Source organism: Macrobrachium nipponense, chromosome 13 (genome assembly GCF_015104395.2).
Source record: "Macrobrachium nipponense isolate FS-2020 chromosome 13, ASM1510439v2, whole genome shotgun sequence".
NCBI classification, from domain to species: domain Eukaryota; kingdom Metazoa; phylum Arthropoda; class Malacostraca; order Decapoda; family Palaemonidae; genus Macrobrachium; species Macrobrachium nipponense.
Genome location: NC_087206.1, coordinates 26,735,901 through 26,757,265, shown reverse-complemented (window position 1 = coordinate 26,757,265; position 21,365 = coordinate 26,735,901). Strand labels below are relative to the sequence as shown.

General features: G+C 41.3%; 1 protein-coding gene across 3 annotated transcripts in view; it reads right to left on the bottom strand.

Annotated features, from left to right (window-relative positions):
• The window catches only part of LOC135225699 (extracellular matrix organizing protein FRAS1-like), a 409,627-nt gene that overhangs the window by 43,672 nt on the left and 344,590 nt on the right, over positions 1-21,365 (bottom strand). For all 3 annotated transcript variants that reach the window (XM_064265056.1, XM_064265057.1, XM_064265058.1), the window contains 6 exons: positions 8,255-8,453; positions 5,876-6,063; positions 5,397-5,550; positions 3,732-3,886; positions 1,339-1,643; positions 622-862 (listed from right to left, as the gene is read on the bottom strand). In XM_064265056.1, coding sequence (XP_064121126.1) covers positions 622-862; positions 1,339-1,643; positions 3,732-3,886; positions 5,397-5,550; positions 5,876-6,063; positions 8,255-8,453 — 1,242 coding nt within the window. The remainder of the gene's footprint in view (positions 1-621; positions 863-1,338; positions 1,644-3,731; positions 3,887-5,396; positions 5,551-5,875; positions 6,064-8,254; positions 8,454-21,365) is intronic.

The window sequence follows — 21,365 nt, the reverse complement described above, 5'->3', positions numbered from 1 at the left end:
TATATGTAACATCAAACTGATACAACATTCATTCATACTGTACAAGGAAGAATTATTCAGGTACGTATACTCTTATTAAGTTTGTATTTTATAAGTATTGATGTGATATCACTCATACATCTCCTCTTGCTCTAACATTACTTTCAGGCCTTATAAATCTCTTTTCTTCATTGTTATTTTCATAAAGTATCTTAATGGAAACAATTTCCATTTACAGACATTCACAGGATTGTTCACAGGGTTTACTGTACATATTCTTAAATATTATTAGTACGTACATACATGAAAACTCAGAAAGAACAAAATTTAAAGTAGTTGGGAACTTCAGTGAAAAGTGACCAAATGGAATAGGAAAAAAAGGATAGAGAGCAATGCACCTGGGCCTAGAAGGAGAAAAGGATACTGCAAATAACCTCAAAGCTGCCAACAATTCACTGCACAAAGTATACTATAGACAGTACTCCCCTACGTTGTCCTTTCATGCTCTGTAATTTTCATCCACATAAATTGATGCATTATCAAATTTATGATATACATCTATCTTTTTTATTTTGTTTTATATATATAGAATGGAAAAGATCTGATTGTTCACCCTACTGACCCTATAAAGGCAATACCGACCATGTATTCAAGCTCCATTGGATCCATTTCTGCATCCATAGATGAAAGCATTTCTGCAGTAATGGCTGCTGATGCATCTTCCTTCAGGGTAAGCCCTGTATTGATAGTTATTGTTGGCGGTATTTTGTCTTCTAATACAGTAATGGACAATGCTTGGTCCATCATAACGTTTCCCTCTGTATCTTGTAGGTTAAAACGAAGGGTATCTTTGCCACTTGGAATGTCTTTTTGATGCACAAACCTGATGAAAATTAATTCTTATAAGAATGGGTAACTGAAAATTCTTTGGATAAAAATTCAAATCCAACACAATATCCTATTAGCAAATACTTATGGAGACTTAACTGATTTAAAAGTTCTAACTGAATTCAGCTCACTGTCAACCCATTAGCAATGACAAAACTTAATTCAATTCAGCCTGACTTTGCAATAAGATCATTTATGATTTTAAAGTTCTCAATGTTTTGCATATTTGATGAAAAAGGTTTCTTTATTGCCATATAATTGTCAAAAACATGCAAGATTTAATTTATGAAGTAATTCAATATTACTAACAATAATTACAGAGAAATACTGTCATCTACAGCTCTACAAAATCTACTTCTAAAGGTTAGTAAAAAAAAAAAAAAAAAAAACAGATAACTAAACAGCTCTTGTAGTTGTGTGGTACTAAAATTAATATGAAAGCATAAACGATAAAGTACTACTGTTGGTTACCTGACATTATTATCTAAGATGTCCTTTTGCATGAACACTGACCCAACTGTCAAAGGAACCCATTTGCCTCGATGTGGGTGGAAAATCTCAAGCTCGCCAGATATTGGTAAACCTGTCACTACATACTTTATCATATCTGCCTCTGAATCCATATCCTCTGCAAGCAGGAGTGATGAAGATATAAGCATAACCTCTCCAGATTTAAGGGTGATGCCTTCATTGAGCCGAAGCCTTGGTGTTTCATCCATCTTTTGCAGAATGATAAATTCCACTAATCCTCCAGTCTCATGGTTGCCATCATTCACCTTAAACAATAAGAATGATGTATTACTGAAAAATTATTCTAAGGCTTCTCACAAACAACTCAGAGTAAATGGAAAGACTTCAGGAAGAAAAACATTTTGTGAACTAGTAACACTTACTTCACTTTGCTGTAAAGTAATCGAGTATATAAGATTTAACTTTCACAGATATTAGTACTTGCAAATTACTATACAACTATATGACATCATCAATTCTGACTAGTTTAAGGAATCTGACTTATGACCCCTATATTGTAAAAGATATTACAATATTAGATATGTAACATATTCCTACCATCTTTACTACCAAATACTAATTGTTCTGTTACAGTGGGAACACGGAATCATAAAACAGAGTTAGGGGCAAATTGGTAAAAGGAAATACTGTGCCTCTCAGCCAAGCAAAATTTCTCTGCTTTTTACATAAACCACTGGGACCACTGGCAGAGCAACAAATATTGACTCCAACATGTTTATCTGATCTACTACGTATTTCCAAACAAACCTCCTACTTTCTTTTATTCTTGCTAACTTTTGTCACATTTATGGTTTCTGGCCTTTATGATTATTTCTGTCACATAAATTCCAGTGTTTATTCTGTAGATTGTAATTGCTGTTCATGGCAAACCTACATGCCCTTTCACTTCACACATTTGGTGGATACAGTGGACCCCATATTTGCGTTCACACATTCGCGGATTTCTCTCTGGAACACATCCCCCCTTCATTCACGGGAAATTCGCATATTCGCTGTATTTTTCTATGAGAAATATCCACAAATTCCTGTTTTTTTTTTTTATCAATTTCATCATGAAATGCACTTTTGTGATAAAAATATTAAAAAAACCAGGTATAAAAATTTTTAGTGGGTTTTTCTTGAGTTTTAGCTAACAAAATAGGCCATTTTAAGCATTTTTATATATCCAACAATTCATGGTTTTTAACTATGCGTGGGGAGGGGGATCTGGTACACATCCCCCACAAATACGGGGAAACCACTGCATTTATTATGAAAGTTTCTGGTCCATAAATAACCCAAGTTTCCTATCTTTTTCTTGTTAAGCTATGCTGTTATGATCCACTATTAGAGTAAAGATTTTTAGTTCAGCAGCCTACTCAAACTATCTTGTATACCTAATTATGATCCTGTTTCCACAAATAACCACACCAAATTATTGTTTCATATTTCTTATTTACCATAGTAATTTTTTGTGTGCTATAAAAAGTTTTAGATGCTTACGCCTCTGAAGATGAACAAAGCTCAGCCAGTATTGCATAAGTGTGGGCAGATCCCCAGGGCCCTGATCAGCAGTCAGTATGATTCTTCATGCACCAGTGTATAGGTTTCCCAGATAAAATTTTGCTTATGAGATTATTACTTCTGGATTTCCTTTTTTTTTTTTTACATTCATTCATTTGACCTATTATACATTTTTCATAACTTTCCTTCAGCTACGATTAGGGCAGTTTTATCTTATCACAGCAATCCTAGAGTCAATTACTTTTTCTCTTGGAATTCTGGCTGAAGCTGATAAGAGTTAACTTCCTCATTCTGATATGGTTTCTATTTATGTATAAATGAAGATATGTTCAAAGATTGTTGCCTATATGAAAAGGAAGGAGGCAAGGGGGGGGTTCATGGAGTGTGAGACCATAGGCCCACAGCTCTATGCCCAAGAAATCTTATTTATATTGTATATGTAACTAAGGTTTGGTAGCATGTAGGCCTATTGTAATAATTTAGACAATTTTCTTGAAATAAATTTCTTATGTTGTAAACCATGGTTCATCTAACTCCCTCCCCTCAGCACTCAACAAATACAACCATGGACATATACATTAATTCTTAATAATATAATATTGTGCAACAGAAAAAAAATGTCATTTTGTGAAGTAATTTTTTTATGAAGCATGATTCCTGTCTGGCCAAGATAGGTGTTAGCAGATGATTCTCTGGACAACTGTTTTTAAAATTATTTACTCCACTACTAAAGAATTTTGACCACATAAATAAATGTTTTCCCTTAAGAACAAAATAGATGAAAGTCAAATGGAAACAAGCTTAGAATTTACAACCACTCAAACCCTTACCATTATTTCCATAACATCTTCTGGCTCCCTTGATCCATCATGAGAGTAAAGTATTAGGTCATCTATGATATCCTGAAAAGTAAAGCTTCGGTCTCTACCAAGAAGTTCACTTTTTTTGATTGACACATCTGGGGATGCCTTCCGATGAATGGAACCTACAAGTCAAACAAGAGAAAGAGCAGTTACAATTCTCAATAATCTCAGCATGAAAAAAATTCAGATTCACTGATCATTACAGAAATTTCATTACTGTCAGCTGAGAACCACTCATAACCCAACTTTCCTCTTTGGCACAAAGAAAAGTATTTAAAAAATTATAAAAACTATAACAAAATGCATTAAACGTGGGTGAGAAAAAGTTAACTTGTCAAAATGAAGGTCAGTAATAATACAAAAGGCTTTCAAAATACCCAAATTGCAAGAGGTGTTACTACAATGGTATTTCCCCCCAAAAAAATTAGTTAATCAAGTCTCCAGGATTTCTTCAGTACTTTCATTACCTTCTGGCTACATCATAAATAATCATGTTAACACTAGCTTGAATTGCCATTAACATGAATCTGACTGCCTTTACTATTTGGAAGGACAGGTAGGGAGGCAAATATCTCAAACTTGACCAATTATGTAAGAATTTCAGTGTCAAGAATTGTCCTTTATCGCGGGTTAAATATTAACAAAATGAATAATGAATATCTAAGTAGTGTGCCTTGAGGTAGCCTTTTAAAAAAAGATTTTGTCTGTCTAATATCGATTACTTCTTTGGAGGTATAGGAGCAAACTGTATCAATTTTTATCCTGGGAAAAGTAAACCCTCCAGAAATCTATGTCAACAGTAGGCCACTTTATAACCTTCTGTCAACAATATTACATAAGTATATACACTGGAATGACAATACTGAGATTAAAAGCAAGAAAACTATGGGAGATTAATTATCTTGATGAAAATAAGTTAGTAAAGTTTCTGTGTTAAACAATAGAGCCCATGCATTCAAATTTTCTTGCCGTTAATCTGGAGATAATACACTCAAAAATGATAGGGTTCTTGGCTATTATGCCTGATCCTATTTGTCCATGTAGGGAAAAAAAAATAACATTTACAACATAAGAGTTTTGTGAAACTTTCCATTTAATTTGCTAACAAATATTCTACCATGAATGCATCTCAGTTAATATCTGATCCAAGGTTTCAACAATATCAGCTGATCCAGTTAGCAAATTTGCAAACTGTAATTCAACACATAAATTATTAATTTTTCCAACTTATTAGCAATTCTCACAAAAATCACATATGTACATTATAATTTTCAGCTAGCTATTCCCATACAGTACCATACAGTGCTTTGTTGAAAATACAGGGCAAGATGCACCAAACTATCCTGTGAGAGAATATGATAAATTATCTCTAGATGTGAATCTAAACTTACATAATACAATTTCTATTGACATTAAATATGGTACTGAATTAACATTCAAATACATTGCAGTATACATACATAAGAGAACACAAATGTAAAGTTGCTCTCTGATCATATAATTTGAAGCACTACACACACACACACACACACATTATAATATCAAAAGTACATGAATTGTACAATCTTTACTAATCATAAGTTTTAAATATAAAATAACATCAAAACTGTTGTGAAAAAATTGAAGTCTCACCATGCACAGGAGGTTGGACAACCTTTATAATGAGCTGTTCATTGTCAGTATCTGAATCTGATATGAAGAGAGACTGATTGGTGATAACAACTGTCTTGCCTTGCTCCAGAACAACTTGCTCACCAAGAATCACGGGTGATTCATCATTCTTGGGCTAAAATAAAAAATCTATTATTGCTATACCAAGTATTAAAACTTTTACTGACAATAAAAAAATAATCACTGTAGCCAAAAGAATAACTTCAAAGTTTTAAATCCACACAACAATAATATGCAAGCTTTTAAATTATATAAGCAAAATTGTTCACCCTCTAAGGATTGTATAAGACAGGGGACAATAATGATATGCAGCTAGCAGTGAAGGATGAATATTTTTACATAAAGATGCATATTTATAATTACAAATCTATAATTATTTGACAGGACACAAAAATGACAAAACCATATCTAATGAATAAACTATGAAAGTATATTTTCACCTGTATTGATATGTTCAGTCTCTCAAGGGGTGATTCATTGATGCCATCTGTTATATGGAAAAGAAATGAATCCTCTACAGGTTCCTGATGGCGATGCTGTGACTGAACATATTTTATTTTTCCTCCAAGTACATCAAATAATGGAAAGTTGAAGACTGACGTAGTTGTTCCTGCTCTACTCTGAGGTTCTGAAATCAATAATTGAAATTTACTCCAAGGCAAATAAAATAGGCAGATAATAAAATATAAGTATGGATCTCAATCATTCCAAGAGTTTTATGCAAACAGATAACAGTTAAATATTCATAAGCAGACAGCAAAGAAGAAGTGTAAATTGTCTACCATGAACAGCATCAGGTTGGTGGTTATGTTATTTTTCATATGTAAACAACAATAATGATAAGAATAGAATCAGTAACTGCAAGACAAGATGTATAACCATGGCATGTTTGTGAAACACAATGCCCAAGGTAATGTGGGTGGCACACAGGCTTCATTCGTAGATTACATACGCAAAATATTCTCTCTTTCTTGTTTACGTCAAAAGTTATGGTATATGTTGAATGCCCAGCTGACCTTTTCTGCATGCCACATACAACTTCTCCACACTTTACAGTTTAAACTATTGGTTGAGGTTACAATCCTGTTTTGGCCTTTGATCTCTAAAATAATATGGGTGATAGTTAATTTTCATTAAGTGTCAACCATAGATGAATAGATGAAGTTTTAGGTCTTTATCTCCCAAGATATTAAAAGTACAGATGAAAAACAACCATTATGGACATATAACCAGGTAGACTGGTAGAGAGGTTAATTACTAGGTATCCCAGATGGTAAACAGTGGCCATAAAAATATGTATCCCAAGACTTATTAGCAAAAACAGTTTCCTGCAGAAGACCATCATCATGGAAAAGCATATGCAATATTTTGATGAATTAAATTATAATCTTTTGACAATCAGTTGAGTGTGAAAAGATTATAATTTAATTCATTTAACTAAGTGGCTTCACCAGAAAAGTTATTAATCTAAATGACGTACCCAGAGACTGATTCTTCCAACAAAAGATAGCATAAATTTAAGGACACATTATAGATCACTGTGAAAGGTTTGTTATTACTAAAGCATCCCAGTCTGAAACTCATTTGCACATTACCACACACTTTATGAACCTGTATTTGTGTCCCTTTCCATTGTCAAACTAATGTAACTGTGTTCTTCTGTACAGCACATAATTAAGTTAGCAATGACCCTACAGATTTTGCTCCATATTGCAATTTTTGATAGCATAGTAGCTGTTTCGTCCTCAAAGGATTTACCCTCCATGGTGTGTGCCAGCGCCCCACACCATGGAAGGTAAATCCTTTGAGGAATCAACAGTGACTACCAAAAATAGGTTTTCCTTAGGTCAAAACCTGTTATTTCATCATTTTCTACTAATAACTTTTTAAATAGGCTTGTACTTACTATGTGTTCCCGGCATCAAAGATACTATTTTTTTTAAATATTCTCAGAAATTTCCCGTGTCCTAGAGGCCAGATACATATTAAGTTTTTATATCCTATCCTTACATGAGAAGAATGTTATCTGCTAGACAGTGATCAGAACCCTTGTATATGACCTCTGAAAAATGTGTACAGATTATACTACTTAGTTGGAATAGTAAACAAAAGTAGTACATATTACAGTACTGTACAGTATAAAAGACAAAAAATATGTAGGTGCAACCACAAAGATTCATTCTTGTATCAGTTTTACAAAACTAATGTTACTGTACAAAACATTTTCAGGTTTTGAAGATTATAAATTTTTTTTTATTTGTAATATCTGTATTCTGAGGATTTCAATCTTTATTCTAGATATCTCTATTTTGTTTTATTTAGGATGTATTTATAATATTCTCTATTGCTGCATACAGTTACATCCTATACTACTATCAAAATCTTCAAATGCTGTTACAACTGTAGCCCCATTCATTTGCAGGCATGTTGACTTCCGAAAAGCTTATTAAATATCAAAGTCAATGAACTTGAAAAAACAAAAAAGTACTTAATATAAAATATAAAACATACTACAAAAAGGACAATATAATGAACATGCTGTATCATCTGGAGCCATAGTACAAACTTCAATGCACTGATACAGTCACATGCACATAACAACAAACCAAGTAAAGCCTTAAACTCATTAAAGTGGTGCAATTTTGTTTTTTATTTTGCTAGTAAAAGTTTGGGTGCATCTCTAAGGTTGGAGCATTTCAGATGCTGGGAAGTATGTAACTTTATTGTCACTACTATTTTAAGTTTTGAAATTTGTTCTCACAGGAAGGAAGGGTTAGAGAGATTGAGGATTTTAAAATCAGAATATTCCATGTACTAACCTGACAAAGCATTTGTAATATATCCAAATATGGGAGGAGCGTCTATAATGAAGTTAAGTCTGGACACAGGAGTATCCACATCTGCAATGGTGAAGACAGGTGGAATGACTGTACTTCCTCCTTCATCAACTAGTAAATGTCCTGATATTCCAACTTCAGGGGCTTCATTATCTACACTTTGTATTAATACTTTCAATACCTGTAAATTTGAATAGCAGGTTAGTATAAAAATTATCATTACTGCCTTACATTTCAATTAAGTACTACTGGTAAACCAAACAAGCCAAAGATACTGTTAACTCAGCATGTCAGTGACTTAGCATGTTTACCTTGGGTAATAAGCATAGAAGGTAGACAGACCATGTGATATCTTTCACCAACAAAAAAAAGGAAAAATTGCCCATCTCAACTTTTCAAAAAGCACACTATTAGCAGCAATATAAAAGTAGGCAGGAAAGCATGTTAAAGGTTCCTTCAACTAGGCTTAGTCTGGATGGTCTACTAATACTAACTGTAAATGCAATTTAGTTTACATCACATATGTATTGGGCTTTTATACCATTAGCTCAAACCAATTTATTTCAAACCAGCTACATTACTTATAGGTACTGTAATTACTTACACTTAATTACAGTAACTCCAATTCTTGCACTGAAATGGATTCTTGACCCTTCAGTCCATATAAAGAAAAAAAGTATTCCAGCAATAACGCAAATGTATGGATGGGCCCCAATAGTCTCACAGTTAATCATCTTGTGTCTGTGATACATGAACTACCATCATTCATAGTACTTTGTTTGGCTTTCGCTTTCAAGACACCGGTGCATATTCTCTTAAGGCCTGTCCACACTAGGAAACATTGTTTGGAAATAAAGTTTGCAAGAAATGTTTCCTGTCCAGACTTTAGTTATCATTAGGATGCCTGTTGGTGCAGTAGCCTCTGTAGATTACTTGGCAGTTTTAATGCACTCGATGAGGGATAAGAGAAAGGAAAAGATATGGGTGAGGAAGTTTTTCGAAAAAGGAGTTACACACAGGCACATGTGCACATATACATATGTACACATGTACAGGCAGTCTCCCCGGCTTAAGATGGGGATTCCGTTCTTGAAAATCATTGTAAGCCGGCAAATTGTAAAAAAAATCCTAAGAAAACCTTATAATGCTTTGGGAGTATTATAAACTATGCAAACTGCATTTTTATTACATTTTTCATAAAAAAACCTTCAAATATTGATTATTTTGCATTTTTGGAGTCATATTTCTTCCTTCAGATCAGAGTCGTCTCGTAACCCTGGAACATGTGTCATAAACCTGGAAATAATTTCTGATATATATAATTGAAAAGCAGCGTAACCTCGGAACTTAGTAAGCCGAACCCGTCATAAGCTGGGGACTGTCTGTATAAGTACAGTGTACAAATAAATATACAAATAAAAGGGATTTTGACGAAGGAAAAATCTATTTCTGGGGACAGACCTGTGTTCGCCCGGTGAAAAGGTTCCTGCTTATGCCTTTTCTAGTATAAATATGTTCTAGATATACTAGAGAAAAAAGCTAGCATGGTATGCTGAGGTTACTACCCTCGCGCGAGCACCCTAAGGATGTCGTGTATAAAGTACAAGGCGAGTGGAAGCCACTATTCACAGGTCTTCTGCCAATTAGAGATTCCCTTTCCAAAATCCTCCTCTAGAGATGGGCCGTTACATCGGCAACACCTCCCCCCTTGCCGCTACTACCCTGCTCCACCACGACCCGAGCGCCCCTAACATTCCTGGATTAGACCCGTTCTCTTGGCTTGGATTGGTATAGGGATGGGAAATCCAATAGAGGGGGTTGGGTTCACCGGGCGACACAGGTCTTTCCCCAGAAATAGATTTTTCCTTCGTCAAAATCCCTTTTCTGGGTTCGACCTGTGTTCGCTGGTGGAAGTTACTAGAGAATGCCTGTCCAAGCCTCATAAGTCTTACTTATAATTACCAGGAAGGAATCAATGAAACCAAAGGTTCATTTGAACTTAGTTTACTTAATTAATATTTACACCAAATTCAATTTTTAAAAATTTTATATTTAAATTTACTTGACTCCTTAGACTAAGACTTACGCTGACTTAAAATTAGAAAACATGATTGCACTCTATAAGATATACTAGGATATACTACATTCACAGAATATGTACAGCGTTGTCTACACAATAGTTGTGGACAAATTCTATGTATAATCTTCTGTGGCAGGATGACGCTCAGGCCCTCTCAATTGCATGGAGAGAGGTATAGTGGAGAGTACGAGCAAGGCAGGTAGGAAGGAGAGAGTATTGGGGGGGGGGGGAGGAGGAGAGTATTGTAGGAGGGGAGGAAGGAGTAAGGAGAAGAATGATATAGTTTATAATTCAGGGGAGACTATGCTCCCTGCCGTAATAACTGGAAATTTAAGGCTTTTAAATTCTTTAGATAGTGGCACTTAAAAACTACTGGAGATTTCCAACCCGTATATCTTCTTCAGGACCTCAAAGTTTATATTTTGAAAGTAATTAATAGAGGTAGCCACCGCTTGGATATCATTGACATGTGGAACTGTCAATGATAAAGTAGAGTATTTGTTGTCTAATACCTTTAAGAGAAATAGTGCTGCCTTTTTCATTAATGAAAAGAGGACCTGACGATGCTGTGGAAGTTCTGGCTAAAAGTGTAGTGACAGGGCACAATGATGTGTCCTGTGTCGAAGGGCTGATTTTCCATGGAACCCATCTATTTTGTGGGTCCTCATTCTTAGCCAAGAAATTTCGATCTGGGGATAGTGACACTTCCCCTGACGGGAGGAAATCTAGGTGGTCTGGATTTTGTGAGAGCGCCGAGAGTTCAGATATTCTAGCGCCTGAGGCCATAGCCATTAGGAATAAGGTTTACCTTAGTAAAGTTATATATGAGCATGTTGCATTGTTAGTTTCTGAAGCCAGTTTGACACCATCATTTAGAAACCAAGTGACCATATGAGGGCAATGTTTTTTCTTCAAGGCTGACTTGATTGTTGTAATAGTACTGGTGGCTAGGCCTTTCTCGAACAGGGTTCTGAAAAATGAAATTGCCAGATTAGTAATCATTCTGTGGGCCTGTGATTCCTTCAGGAATTTGGCCAACTCTCTGACAGCCGAATCATATTGCCTGAGAGTTGAATCTCTTTTATCTGATTCTACAAACATAATGCTACATGGATCGATACTCGCACCCTTTTGGGCCGCAAACTTCATGAAGTCTATAAAGCTAGGGCGTTCAGAATTCTTGAGGAAGCTGACACAGTCTGAGTTTGTACTGTCTGTGTTAGTTTCGGGTGAGGGATCCGTTTGGGTTGGAGCTTCATTTCTAGAAGAAGCGGAAACCAGTTGCTTATTGGCCAATTGGGTGCCACCAGTGCCACTTGGTCTGAGAAGGACTGTAGCTTGTGCAAGACCTTCATCAGAAGATTCACTGGGGGAAAGGATAAATCTTCGGCCAGTTGTTCCAGTGTATGGTCATTGCGTCTGTGGCATAGGCCTGAGGGTCCAGCTTGGGTGCTACGTAACATGGCAGCTTGTGATTGGATTCTGTGACAAATAGATCCACGTGCAGATCCGGGATTTGGTTGTAAATCCATTGAAATGAGCTCTTGTCCAGGGACCACTCTGATTCTAGTGGATTAGTCATTGACAGTGCGTCTGCTATCACGTTCTTGACTCCTGCCAGATGGGTTGCTGACAGGTGCCAGTGATTTACTGCTGCTAATGAAAATATGGCAATCATCATGTGATCCAGATTGCCTGACCTAGAACCACTTTTGTTTAGGGAGTGCAGCACCACAAGCCTGTCCGAGACTATTCTCACATGGCTATTCCTGGCCGGAGCCAGACGTTTTAAGGTTAGGAAAACTGCCATTGTTTCCAGTACAGTGGACCCCCCGTATTCGCGTTCTCCAGATTCGCGGACTCACACATTCGCGGATTTCTCTGGGGAACGTTTTTCTGCATTATTGGCAGAAAATTCGCGCATTCGCGGTATTTTTCTATGATAAATATCCACAAATTCCTGGTTTTTTTTATGAATTTCATCATAAAATGATATTGTTATGATACAATAAAGTTTTATACATACTTACCTGGCAGATATATACATAGCTATTACTCCGTCGTCCAACAGAAATTCGAATTTCGCGGCACACGCAGCAGGTAGGTCAGGTGATCTACCCCCCTGCCGCTGGGTGGCGGGAATAGGAACCATACCCGTTTTCTAATTCATATTTTTTCTTCCAGCTGTCTCCTGAGGGGAGGCTGGGTGGGCCATTTAATTGTATATATCTGCCAGGTAAGTATGTATAAAACTTTATTGTATCATAACAATATCCTTTTTATACATTCAACTTACCTGTCAGATATATACATAGCTGATTCACACCATTGGTGGAGGGTAAAAGACAGCTATTACTGAATAGACAGGTAAACAACATACGTTGTAGGTAATAAATAAATAAAACCTTGGTTCCTATGTGTTTAGACGAAGGGTCGACTTCCTAGCTATTGCTAGTAGTCTGCTTCGTCTCAAGAGCCTCAAGCGAGGATGTGACCTATGGCTAAGAGTTCTTGTAGATCTGTCAATGGGGTCTTATCCACTTACTTGACAGAATCTAGTGGTCATTTGTCAATGGGGTCTTATCCACTTACATGACAATACACCAATGCCTATTGGCATAATTTAAGGAGCACAACACCGATCCCGATCACCTGATCCTAACACGAGGGTTTGTGCTTAATTTGAAAAGAGCTATCCCCAAACTCATTTCAAATAACCCCAGAAAATAATATACTTATGTTAAAATTAAAAAAAAAAAAATTTTAATTCACTAGTTAAGGATCAGTGTCGGCTCCCTATCCCAGCAACGCATCAGTGGACACGTATAACAAAGAGAGAAGGATCTCTCATAGGCCCACTTGATCTCCTTCGTGCAAAGAGAAGTCAACACAGAGTTGCGTCTCCCGTTATACAGCTAATAAGACTCTCATGACATATTGTTATGGAAAGAACAAGAATTGTTAAAAGCTCGCACTTCAAGCGCTTTTAATTCTTAGCTGTTTGAAGGAAACGTCAAGTTACTCAAGAAGTGCTTTAGAGATTCCACTCTTCCAAAGAAGACCAGGGCTTTCTTTGCAACAGATCTCTTCTGGATGAAGCCCAGAGCCTGGCTTGCGCCTGGCTGGCGCCTCGCGCCTGCCTGGCGTCTCGCGCCTGGCTGGCGTCTCGCGCCTGGCTGGCGCCTCGCGCCTGGCTGGAGCCTCGCTCCTGCCTGGCGCCTCGCTCCTGGCTGGCGCCTCGCGCCTGGCTGGTGCCTCGCGCCTGGCTGGAGCCTCGCTCCTGCCTGGCGCCTCGCCCCTGACTGGCGCCTCGCGCCTGGCTGGAGCCTCGCGCCTGGCTGGAGCCTCGCGCCTGCCTGGCGTCTCGCGCCTGGCTGGCGCCTAGCGCCTGGCTGGCGCCTAGCGCCTGGCTGGTGCCTCGTGCCAGCCTGGCGCCTCGCGCCTGCCTGGCGCCTCGCGCCTGCCTGGCGTCTCGCGCCTGCCTGGCGTCTCGCGCCTGGCTGGCGCCTCGCGTCTGGCTGGTGCTTCGCTTGCCTGGCGCCTCGCGCCTGGCTGGCTCCTCACGCCTGGCTGACTTCTCCCCACTTGCTGGAGATTCGAGCTTGTTAAGAGTCTCGATGAAAACTGCCGATGTCCACCTCGGACACTTTATTTGCCTGATTTATTCGCCTCTAGCACATCTGCGCCAGATTGGAGGCCTACTCCTTCTCCTCATCAGACAATGACAGTGTTTTTCTGGGCTCAGCTCGTGTCGGCCTATGAAATATCCTTAAGATCATTATTTCTAGGTAAAATTAATCTAAAATTACCAGAGAAAAACTAAATTAAGAAAATGTCAGTAAAACTGACTCGCTCACTCTATAAAAGTAGTGTCGGTATGGGAATATAGGCGAGTGGGATCACTACCACGAGTCATTCACCATTTAGACCTTCCAACATAAAATCCCCACCAGAGAGAGCTGATACTAAAGGGTGATGCGGCCGCTACTACTACTACTACCGACGCCACGGACAGCAGCGCCCCTAGCGGACATCCTTAATCATTAGCTTCACAGCGCTAGAGTGCTTTTTTCCTCTCGTGTTGTTTTCTTGGATTTATCTCATCAGTTACGATGGAACGTGCTGCTATTGCTTCAGCTAAGTTAAGTGCCTCATAAGTAGTATTTTCTAGTATTTTAGTCTCCCAGGGACCAGTATTTTCCTTTTTATAGGTCATATACGGTCTCCCGGTTGACTTGTGGCGGCCGTGTGCCGCCTCGTGTTAAGATTTCCTGGTCTCCCATACTGGGACATCTTATTCTTATGGGCTTATTATATTTACGTTCATCGTTTATTACATCGTTTTTATAGCTAGGACACAGCCCCTTTACCATTTTCTCTTAGTTTGGTATTTAGGGCCTATAACCAATGTTTCTGGCCAACATCCCAGCTCTTGCTCTTCATCGGCTACCGCTGGCTCCGAGTAGTCTACTGTTCTTCGGAACAGCTTATCCTCCCACCTGGGCTTCTTTCTCACTAAAAGTGTCTTTTCCTCCTTTACGATGTATTATCAGTGTTATTTAGGGTGTTAGGCTAGCCTAGGTGCTTGTGCCATGTGTTGGTACAGTCTGGTTCACGTGGCCCCTCTATGGTTGTGTTGCTATCGCGGCTTAGGCCACCTGCGATCACGTGTCCCTTAGCACCTTACCCTTCCCCTTCCCTCCCTACCAGGTATAGGGAGGGGTCTGGTGGATCTCCTTGGTTGCCATGACAACCACAGTAGCCTACCTCCCTCTCTCTCTGAGGAGGCCTGGAGCTCCATTCCAGCTGGGGTTTAGGGCGACCACTTGTCTCGGGTACCGGGTTACCGAGCGGGTAGCTGTAGTGACGGGGGGGGGGGGGGGGGGGGGGGGGGGGGGGGGGAGGCCACACCCCCCCACCCCCCCTCTTCTCTCCCCGCCGGTGTTACGCCGGGAACCCCCCACCCCCCTATTGCCTCAGTCCCACCCTTCCCTACCGTAAAAAAACGGACGGAGCCTCCGCTGAAGGCGGGGGCCCCTTTGGTTATAGGTCCGTCTGGCTCCGCCAGTGGGCGGGGTGGTCAATTATTAGTGGTCTGTTGCTTGCCTACTATATCCTGTTTTCCGCTACCGGAGGAGAGCTCGCTCCTTACCCGGGCACTCTTCTAGTAGACGGAAAATTTTATACTTCGTTATATACGGATATACCCTTAATATTACGGTGAATTTTAGTTTTAATTTATTTTATGTACTATCTCCGTCGTTCTCCGTCGTGGTTTCATGGCTCCTCACCACTCCTGGTTGGAATCTTTTTCCTGTCTCCGGCGTAGCCTTAGACCAACTCCAACCACCTAGTTACCACACGTATTACGGCGGGGCTCTGGTTTAATCTAACTTACATGCTCCGGCATGCAGCGGAGTATTTGTTAGGCTGTAAGTGTGCACCTGATACTCATGTATCTCTCCACTTACAGGCTACCAACTGCCAGGTCCCAGTTTGCAACGAGACGTTGTACGACCCCTGCGCCCATGAAGAGTGTAGGACCCACGCCCCGTGTGCCACCACCCACAACGGACTGATCGTTTGGCACCCGGAGGCTTGCACCATCTGCTACGACCTCGTTAGTCAGCTTTTGGGTGGGGTAAGTCTACTCTTAGACTTTTCTTGGTCTTATCACCACTAACACTTAGTTTTAAGCTTCGTTAAACCCTATCTCCGCCGTTAGAAGCTTCATATCGCCTTCTCTTTCAGGCTGCCGCCGTGAAGGAAGTCGCCCTGGCAACCCTGAAGGCTTGGGTGGGCGGCTTCGGGAAGAACGCCGCCAAGGGCCAGCCGTATATTCTTGATAAGAAGCTGGCCGTCCAGATCTTCCCCGGTGGCAAGTCGACCGGTTACGTGGACCCCATCTCGGCAGCCCCTCTCATAGCCTCGATTCAGCAGGAGGTGCAGCAGGCGTTCGGGTCCGTCTCTACGCAGGAGCCGGTCCCAGATGTGGCCAACCTGGACCTGAATATTGAGCCTATGGCGGTAGGGGCAGAGGATTTGTTGGTTGAGGTAGGTGTGTCGGGCGCCCAAGGTCTTTCCTTGGGTGCTCCTGGATCTTCTTCCCCTGTCCCTTCTTCCTCTTCATTCCAAGGCTTCACGGGATCTGAGATCCCTGCCCGCTCTCCCGCTCTCTCTGTACCCCCGAAGGTGAAGGGACAGAGAGAACAGAAGACACTGCATAAGACGACTTCTAAGAAGTCGTCGTCTTCTTCAGCTAGGAAGTCTACGACTTCCTACGCTGACGCGGTGAAAGCAAAGCCTAGCTCTTCCTATTCTAAGAGCTCTAGAAGCAAGGCTTCTAAGGAGAAGGCTCGCGCTCCGGCCGAGCCAACGCCTTCTCCGGCATCTACCGGATCTACTCCGGTAACTCCTGTTGGGGTGGCGGGACCGAGCTCCTTTGATCCCACCACCTTTTCAGCAGTTGTGATGCAACAAGTGGGAGAGATGGTTGGCTCTCTTGGCTCTAAGTTTGAACAGATGTTTGCACAGCTGTCAAACACCATCAACCAGTCTGGCCAGTCTATTCAAGATCTCTCTAACCGAGTTAGAGAGCACGACGACCGCTTTGCTGGTCTTAACCAGGCTCCTCAGCCAAGCTCCCCTGTAGCAGGTACTGGTATTTTACAGTTACCTCCTTACGAATCCCTACCAGCCTTCTCCATGGATAACCCATGGCAAGTTGGCCCGCTTTATGCCCCCTTCAAGGACGGCATGATTTCTATCCCGGAGTGTGGAACTCGAAGGATTGAGGACTTCGAGTTCTATCCTCCCGGACTAACTCAGCCTTTCATTGGGTATGCTAGGCTGACCGTTGCTGCTCTCACTAGAGAGGATAAGATCTCCCGAGAGACTGTGCTGTATAGTAGGGATCAGCGACAGCGGGAATGGGTTCACTGCCTGGAGGATTGGGAGTGTACCAACACCAAACTCCAAGCATTCAAGAGTCCATTCACTATTTTCGCTACGGAGGAGGAGGCTTCTCTTCCGTTCGCTACCAAAGTAGTTGAAGCGACTCTTCAGGCAGTCCTCAAGGACGAGCCCATGCCACAGTTGAGGGAAGCGGAATCTACTTCTCCGCTCTTCCCGGCCTTTGGAGAATTGTGGGAGAACTTGCCTGCCACGTTCTCAGTAGGTAAGCTTAAGCCAGACTGCGCAATGGATCAGTTTGGTGAGAAGCTTCCAAGACTGCCTGATACCCTTATTCAGGCAGAGTTTGATGCCCGTACAAGATTTGGGAGGTCCCTTAACTCCCTGATCATTACGGAAATGGCTGCCCTGTCTTACGCCACAGAACCTTTATTCAAGATTCTGGCTAAATCACAGCTTCAGACAGTCCAAGCTGATGCTTTTGACTTCTTCCTAGCTAGAAGGAACTGCCAAAAGCATGTCTTGCAGGAGGCAACTATCAGGCATGAGCCTAATAGACTCTTAGCTTCCAGCATGTGGGGTGCGGACCTCTTCCCAGAGGCCTCTGTGAATGAGGTGCACCACGAGGCTGCTAGGCTAACCAGAGCCTTAGAGCCAGATGGGGGCATCTCTTCCAAGAGGAAACAAGAGACCGCCCCTGCTGCTGGTAAGAAGCTAAAGAAGACAGGAAGAAGGTTCCAGCCTTACCAGAAGCAACAGCAGCAACAGCAATTTGTTCAGGCCGTCCCACAGTTACACAAACAGGGACAGCCGTCTACTTCGAAGCAGACGCAACCCATTCTCCTGTTGTCTCCTCAAAGTCAACCTTCCACCTCTTACGCAGTCTCGCCGGCCTTCAATTCAATGTACGAAAGCCAGGCCTACCTAACCTTTAATAGGTTCTCTAGGGGTAGCAGGGCGAGGGGCCACTTTCGCCAACGTGGCACAGGAAGAGCTGCAAGAGGTAAGCACTTCAGAGGAGGGCGCGGAGGTCAACCCGCCCAACAACAGTGAGGCTCCCCAGGTAGGAGGGAGGCTGTTCCTCTTCCGTCACAGGTGGGGGTTCAGCAAATGGGCACAGAGCATCGTGTCCAAAGGATTGGGTTGGAGTTGGATCAAAGATCCTCCTCCAATCAAATCATTCTATCAGGAACCATCAAAGGAATTGACAGATTATGCGGAGGAACTCCTTCAGAAAGGAGCTATTGCGAGAGTCAAGCATCTAAAATTTCAAGGTCGCTTATTCAGCGTGCCAAAGAAAGGCTCAACAAAAAGAAGGGTAATTTTAGACTTGTCACAGCTAAACTCTTTCATTCGTTGCGACAAGTTCAAAATGCTCACCATCTCGCAGGTACGGACCTTACTTCCCCGTGGGGCCGTCACAACCTCCATCGATCTTACAGAAGCATACTATCATATCCCTATAGCCAGACACTTCTGTCCATTCCTAGGCTTCAAACTAGGAAATCAGACGTTCTCATTCAAAGTGATGCCCTTCGGTCTGAATGTAGCCCCCAGGGTATTCACGAAAGTAGCAGAAGTGGTAGTTCAACAGTTGAGAACTCAAGGGATAATGGTAGCAGCATACCTCGACGATTGGTTGATCTGGGCACCAACGGTCGAGGAATGTCTCAAAGCCATGAAGAAGGCAGTTCAATTTCTGGAACATCTGGGGTTCCAGATAAACAAAACGAAATCCAGACTCACTCCGGAGTCTCGTTTTCAGTGGCTAGGAATCCAATGGGATTTGTCTTCCCACAATCTGTCAATTCCGGTGGTCAAAAGAAAAAAAGAAAATAGCCAAGTCTGTGAAACAATTTCTCAAATGCAAACAAACATCAAGGAGAAACCAGGAAAGAATTCTAGGTTCTCTTCAGTTTGCCTCAGTGACAGACATCCTCCTGAAAGCAAGGCTGAAAGATATAAATCGAGTTTGGCGATCGAGAGCAAACGTCAAATCTCGAGACAAGTTGTCAGTAATTCCACAGATCCTTCGCAATCAGCTCCGTCCATGGACAAAAGTGAAGAATCTTACCAAATTAGTACCCCTTCAATATCCCCTTCCAGTGTTAACCATTCACACGGATGCCTCCCTGTCCAGATGGGGGGGATATTCTCAATTCAAACAAGTTCAGGGGACTTGGTCAGTTCAGTTCCGCCAGCTTCACATAAACGTCCTGGAAGCAATGGCAGTATTTCTTACCCTGAAGAGACTCCTTCCCCCGAAGAAGTCTCATCTAAGACTAGTTTTGGACAGTGCAGTGGTAGTACATTGCATCAACAGAGGAGGGTCCAAATCCAAACACGTGAATCATGTCATGATAGCCATCTTTGCGCTAGCAGACAAACACAGATGGCATCTGTCCGCCACTCACCTGGCGGGGGTAAGAAATGTGATAGCAGACGCTTTGTCCCGGTCAGTCCCTCTGGAATCAGAATGGTCCCTAGACGACAGGTCATTCCAGTGGATATGCCGGAGAGTCCCAGGTCTCCAAGTAGATCTCTTCGCCTCACAAGCGAACCACAAGCTCCCTTGCTATGTGGCCCCCAACCTGGACCCTCTGGCTTATGCCACGGACGCCCTGTCGTTAGATTGGAATCAATGGAGGAAAATCTATGTTTTTCCTCCAGTGAATCTTCTTTTGAAAGTCTTGAGCAAGCTGAGGACTTTCAAGGAACTAGTAGCTCTGATGCTCCAGACTGGCCAAGCAACTGGTATCCTCTGCTTCTGGAATTGGGTCTCCGACCTCAACGGATTCCCAATCTCCAAGCTGTCGCACAATCAGTACAAATGAGGACTGTGTTCGCTTCCTCAGGAATTCTTCAGACCCTAACTTTATGGACTTCATGAAGTTTGCGGCTAAAAAAGATGCTAACATTGATCCACAAAACATCCTCTTTCTAGAATCAGATAAAAGAGAGTCAACTATTAGACAATATGACTCAGCTGTTAAAAAATTAGCATCCTTCCTGAAAGAATCAAACACTACAACCATGACAGTTAACTTAGCTATATCCTTTTTCAGGTCCTTGTTTGAAAAAGGCTTAGCAGCTAGCACTATTACTACTCATAAATCGGCTTTGAAGAAAATCTTTCAGTTGGGTTTCCAAATAGACCTAACAGAATCTTACTTTACGTCTATTCCCAAAGCCTGTGCTAGACTTAGACCTTCTCAAAGGCCTACTGCAGTTTCATGGTTCTTAAATGATGTCCTCAAACTAGCCTCAGATACTGACAACTCGTCTTGCACATTCATAATGCTTCTTAGAAAGACGTTATTTTGTTAAGCCTGGCTTCAGGAGCCAGAATTCAGAACTGTCGGTTCTATCCAGAGATGCGGGTCATGTGGAATTCCTCCCCTCAGGAGAAGTTCTACTTTCCCCGGATCGTAGCTTTTTAGCTAAAAATGAGGATTCCCTTGCAAGGTGGGCTCCTTGGAAAGTCATCCCACTTTTGCAAGATCCTTCTCTATGCCCAGTATCAACTTTAAGAGCCTTTCTATCTCGTAAATCCATCCTAGATCCTCAGGTTCTCTCTTTATGAGAGAAAAAGGTGGCACTTTATCGGTGAAAGGAATCAGACAAACAGATCCTTTACTTCATTAAACAAGCCAACCCTGATTCATTTCCAAAAGCACATGACATCAGAGGAGTAGCCACCTCAATTAATTACTTCCAACATATGAACTTTGAGGATCTTAAAAAGTATACTGGATGGAAATCACCGACAGTCTTTAAACGTCATTACCTAAAGTCCTTGGAATCTTAAAAATTTTCTGCAGTAGCAGCGGGAAACATTGTTTCTCCTGATACTGCATAGTAGTTGTAGTATAGATCCAGGTCTCCTTTCTACCTACCTCGTCCAACATGCCTCACCCTATTGCCATGCTACTCGGAATACTCTAGCCTTAGCCGCTAGAATCATATTGGTGGATTGTCCCTTATTTTTTTGCTAGGGACATCCACGTTATGTACATATAATGTACTTCAGTCTTTCTACCCTATTTTTATGCTAGGGTAGAACACAATGAGTTTGTATATTTTGTAAATATCTTAAGTGAA